General features: G+C 57.7%; 1 protein-coding gene across 1 annotated transcript; it reads right to left on the bottom strand.

Annotated features, from left to right (window-relative positions):
* Positions 1 to 468: 468 nt before the first annotated feature.
* Positions 469 to 2,851, bottom strand: LOC310905762 (folate receptor gamma-like; the record flags this gene model as incomplete). Its single annotated transcript, XM_083854455.1, is given in 5 exon segments — positions 469 to 505; positions 507 to 813; positions 1,291 to 1,426; positions 1,856 to 2,044; positions 2,708 to 2,851. Coding segments are annotated over 5 exon segments (813 nt in total).
* Between the last annotated feature and the right edge of the window lie 1,824 nt (positions 2,852 to 4,675).

Raw genomic sequence — 4,675 nt, 5'->3', positions numbered from 1 at the left:
TCCCTGCCCTGGGCAGGAGAGTGGAAAGAGATGAAATTTATTGTCTCTCCCAATCCAAACAAATTACAGTTTTATGATCTTTTCTCCCCCCAGGCCAATTCCTACATTTGCAGATCCCACCCCCAGCCCAGACACCTCCCTCCACCCCCAGGACCCTTTCCCCTTCTCAGGAGCGTTCCACATCAATACACCAAGGCTGTTCCAGAGCAAGAGTTTATTACCAAAGCCCTCCAGGGGTTCACAGCAGCCCCAGGGACCAGACACCAGAGCCCAGCCAGGCCATGGGCTGGGACAGAGGGGCAGGAGCTCCCACATCAGAGCAGGGATTGTCCTGCTCCTCCCTCAGAGGCAGGAAAATCTCTGCCCTGGTCAGCAGCCAAAAGGTGCTACCAAGGTCCAGCAACACAACTTGTGCTGAGCACCGGGACAGACAGACAGACAGACAGACAGACAGAGTTCAGTGCCAGTTCACAGGGACCCCCATCCCCGGGACCCCCATCCCCGGGAGCAGCACAAGGGGCAGCAGGAGCAGGGCAGGGCAGGGCAGGGCACGCACAGCCTGGTCCCTCTCGGGGGCCTCGTCCTGCCCCTGGCCAGGGGAGGTTCTCCTCCTCCAGGCAAAGTACTTGGCCACGGCCACGTTGGGGTTCCCCCGGGCGGGGTCGAACCACATCTGGATGCAGCGGCCGCTGTCCCGGCGCTCGGGGCTGAACCTGAACGAGCCCGACCAGATCTTCTCACACAGGTCCTTGGGCCGGGGGAACACCTGCCTGAAGGGTCTGCACGGGGAGCCCCAGGGACAGCGGTTCTTCCCTGGGGACAGAGCAGGGCGGGGGAAACCTCAGTGAGGGGCCCGGGGACAGCCCAGCCTTTCCTTTCCTTTCCTTTCCTTTCCTTTCCTTTCCTTTCCTTTCCTTTCCTTTCCTTTCCTTTCCTTTCCTTTCCTTTCCTTTCCTTTCCTTTCCTTTCCTTTCCTTTCCTTTCCTTTCCTTTCCTTTCCTTTCCTTTCCTTTCCTTTCCTTTCCTTCCCTTCCCTTCCCTTCCCTTCCCTTCCCTTCCCTTCCCTTCCCTTCCCTTCCCTTCCCTTCCCTTCCCTTCCCTTCCCTTCCCTTCCCTTCCCTTCCCTTCCCTCCCCTCCCCTCCCCTCCCCTCCCCTCCCCTCCCCTGGGCTCCCCTCCCCTCCCCTCCCCTCCCCACACCTGTCTGTGCCCCCCCAGAGCAGTGAGGGGTCTCAGGGGTCCCGGCAGCAGTGACACTGTCACTGGGGGGTGAGGGGAGGTGCCCACCCACCTGTGGCCCAGTTCCAGCCCTGGTGCCAGTTCTCCTTGCAGGTGAGGGCGTCCCTGCAGTCCTCCCACCACTGCTCACAGTCCTCCCTGCACAGGGGCACGTTCAGGATCCTCTCCCGGCGCCAGGAGCTGTCAGCCTGCAGGGCACGGGACGTGTCACACAGGGCAGGGCTGTGAGGGCAGGGTCTGACACACCCCAGACCCCCCCAGCCCCTCCCACAGCTGATCCCACAGGAGTTCCAGCCTCAGGAAAGATGATGTGTCTTGACAGAAGGAATTCCTCCATCAGTCAGAGGCCAGAAGAGACATTGGAATAGTTCTACCTCGTGGGAAAAGTTGAGACACTCTCGATATTGAAGAGAAATTGTTCCCTGGGAGGGTGGGCAGGGACTGGGATAGAATTCCCAGAGCAGCTGTGGCTGCCCCTGGATCCCTGGCAGTGCCCAAGGCCAGGCTGGACATTGGGGACAGTGGGAGGTGTCCCTGCCATGGCAGGGGTGGGCACAGGACAAATTTTAGTGTCTCTCTCAACCCAAACAGTTCCACGATTCCTGACCTGCTCCCACCTGCTCAATCCAGGGCCCCAGGTTGGGGGAGCACTCGTACAGACACGTGTCCTGGATGAAGTGGCGCTTGCACTGGGGGGGCATCACCCCACAGTGGTTCCAGTTGAAGTTGTAGAGGTAGGACTGGTCCTTGTGGGCCTCGGAGCTGGTGTTGGCTGTGCAGCAGGCGTTGTCCTTCCAGGGGGAGCACTGGAACAGAGCGGGGACAGGCTGTGATGGGACAGGGTGTGATGGGGACAGGAGAGTGCAGGGACAGGCTGTGATGGGGACAGAGTGTGAGGGGACAGGGTGTGATGGGACAGGCTGTGATGGGACAGGGTGTGCAGGGACAGGCTGTGATGGGACAGGCTGTGATGGGGACAGGCTGTGCAGGGACAGGGTGTGCAGGGACAGGGTGTGATGGGGACAGGGTGTGATGGGACAGGGTGTGATGGGGACAGGCTGTGCAGGGACAGGCTGTGCAGGGAGGGGCTGGGGCAGAGCAGGAAGAATCTCCCACACTGAGAGGGAGCAGGTGGGAGCCTTTCCTCACCCTCCTCTCCCCTGCCGTGCTCTGGGGTACCTGAGCTTCAGGGGGGAGTTAAATAGGGGGAACACTGAGCTGACAAACTCCTCTGCCCCTGCCCCTGCTCTGGCCATTTGCTGAAAGGAGGCAGCAAACAAACAGAACTCCCAGCCAGCACAGGCTTCATGCCTCAGGCCAAGACCCAACCCATAATAATACCCATAATAATATCCGTAATAATAGCCATAATAATACCAATAATATGCGTGGAGGCAGGTACAGGGGGCCCGGGCTGTGCCCCCAGCCCAGCCCAGCCCAGCCCAGCCCAGCCCAGCAGCAGCTCCTACCTGCTGATAGAGCTGCCCCTCGGGGCCGGGCTGGCTCTTGTGGTGTTTGGCATCCATGCAGACATTGAGCAGGGGGTCCTCGGCAGCCAGCGGGGACAGCAGGGACAGGAGGGACAGCAGGGACAGCCCCAGCCTCAGGGCCATCCCGGGAACAGGGCTGGACAGAGAGGGGACAGAACAGGAGAGGGGACAGCAGAGGAGAGGGAATGGGGCTGGACAGAGAGGGGACAGACAGGGGACAGCAGAGGAGACAGCACAGGACAGGGGACAGTGCAGGAGAGGGGACAGAGAGGGGACAGCACAGGACAGAGAGAGGACAGCAGAGGAGAGGGGACAGCACAGGAGAGGGGACAGCACAGGAGGGGTTTGGCACAGGCAGCAGCCCAGGTGGGTGGGGGGGGCTCAGGGGGCAGGACACTCCTGGCACAGCTCAGGGCCCCAAGGACACCAGTGCAGCCCCCCCCGCTGGGCTCCAAGGCCACACGGTATCACCAGGACAGCAGCTGGGCCATCACATCTGGGACAAACAGCCCCGGGGAGCTCGGGCTGAGCAACAACCCATCAGCCTGGGGGAGGAGGGGATGCTCTGGGACACCCAGTCTGGGGTCCTCTGTCACCCCACTGCTTCAGAGAGAAGCTTCCAGCCCCCAAACCTGCACCAGGACACGGGGAGTGCAGGGCTGTGTCCCATGGGTGCTCAGAGGGAATGCAGGAGCTGCAGGAGGCCCAGGATGATGCAGGAGCTTCCTAAGGCAGGAAAACATTTTCTTCATCTGTCTCTGAGACCTGGAAACCCTCTCCTGGGGCCTCCAGCAGAGACCTGAGTCATCAAAGAACCACAGGAGGGTTTGGGTTGGGAGGAATCTTAAAGCCCATCTCATTCCACCCCCACCACAGGCAGGGTCACCTTCCACTGTGCCATGCTGCAGCCTGCTCTGGTTTGGGCAATAAAAGGTTTTACACCATTGTGCCTTGGCCTCTTCTGCCTGCCCAGAGGCTGAGACCAATTTTATGGTAATTTTCAAAAAAAAACCCCAAAAAACCAAAACAAGAAAAACCCACAAAAAAACAAAACAAAACCCAAAAAACAAAACAGAAAAAAAAAAAAAAAAAAAAAAAAAAAAAAAAACAAAAAAAAAAAAAAAACACACACACACAGAAAAACAACAACAAAAAATCAAAACAAAAAACAAACCCCAAACAAACAAACCATCCTACCAAAAAAACCCAAACAACTCCAAACCAACCAACAAGAAGACCTAACCAAGAAAATTCCTTCCCATTCCTCGCTGGCGCAGCACAAGGATCTAAACCAGACACATTTCACAAAGAACTCTGCAAAACACAGAAGGAAGAGGAAGCATTTGCAGCATTAAAATAGCACAAAACACCCCAGAAAAAGCAGCTACAGGCCTGAGGATACAGACACAGAAACCTGAGAACTGGGGAGCAGCAAACTTGCATTATAATTACATTTCTGCCCCCAAATCACTGCCAACCCGGCAGCCCAAAAAGCCCCCAAAATCTCAGCATTTCCTGGGGCAGTTTAACAGGAAAGTTTCTGGCACAGGTGCTGGCCCTGGGGAGGAACTTCCCCCTCTCTTCAAGGAGCTTTGGCTCCTGCCAGTGTTTATCAGCACAGGGACAATGTTTGGGGACAGTGTTTGGGGACAGTGTTTTGGTCCAGCCTCCTGCACAAGGGCACCTCCTGCCTGGGAAACAACCCAGGGTTTCTTTCCCAGGGCAGGTGTTTGGTCAGCCCTGATCAGAGACGGAACAAACCCCATTTCCCCTGCTCTCCCTGCTGCAGGCACCTGGGATTGGCAGCACTGCATGAGGAGCCCAGGAGGGACCGGCCCAGGGCTCTGGGCATGGGATAAATAATGGGATAAATGCAAAAGGCAGCAGTGACACACAGGTCAGGAGGAGGAACAGCAGCTCCCAGCACAAACCACAAGTGGAGGGGCT

The sequence above is a fragment of the Zosterops lateralis genome (genome assembly GCF_965231275.1).
Source record: "Zosterops lateralis genome assembly, chromosome: 2".
Classification (NCBI taxonomy): Eukaryota; Metazoa; Chordata; class Aves; order Passeriformes; family Zosteropidae; genus Zosterops; species Zosterops lateralis.
This window is presented reverse-complemented; position numbering and strand designations above follow the sequence as displayed.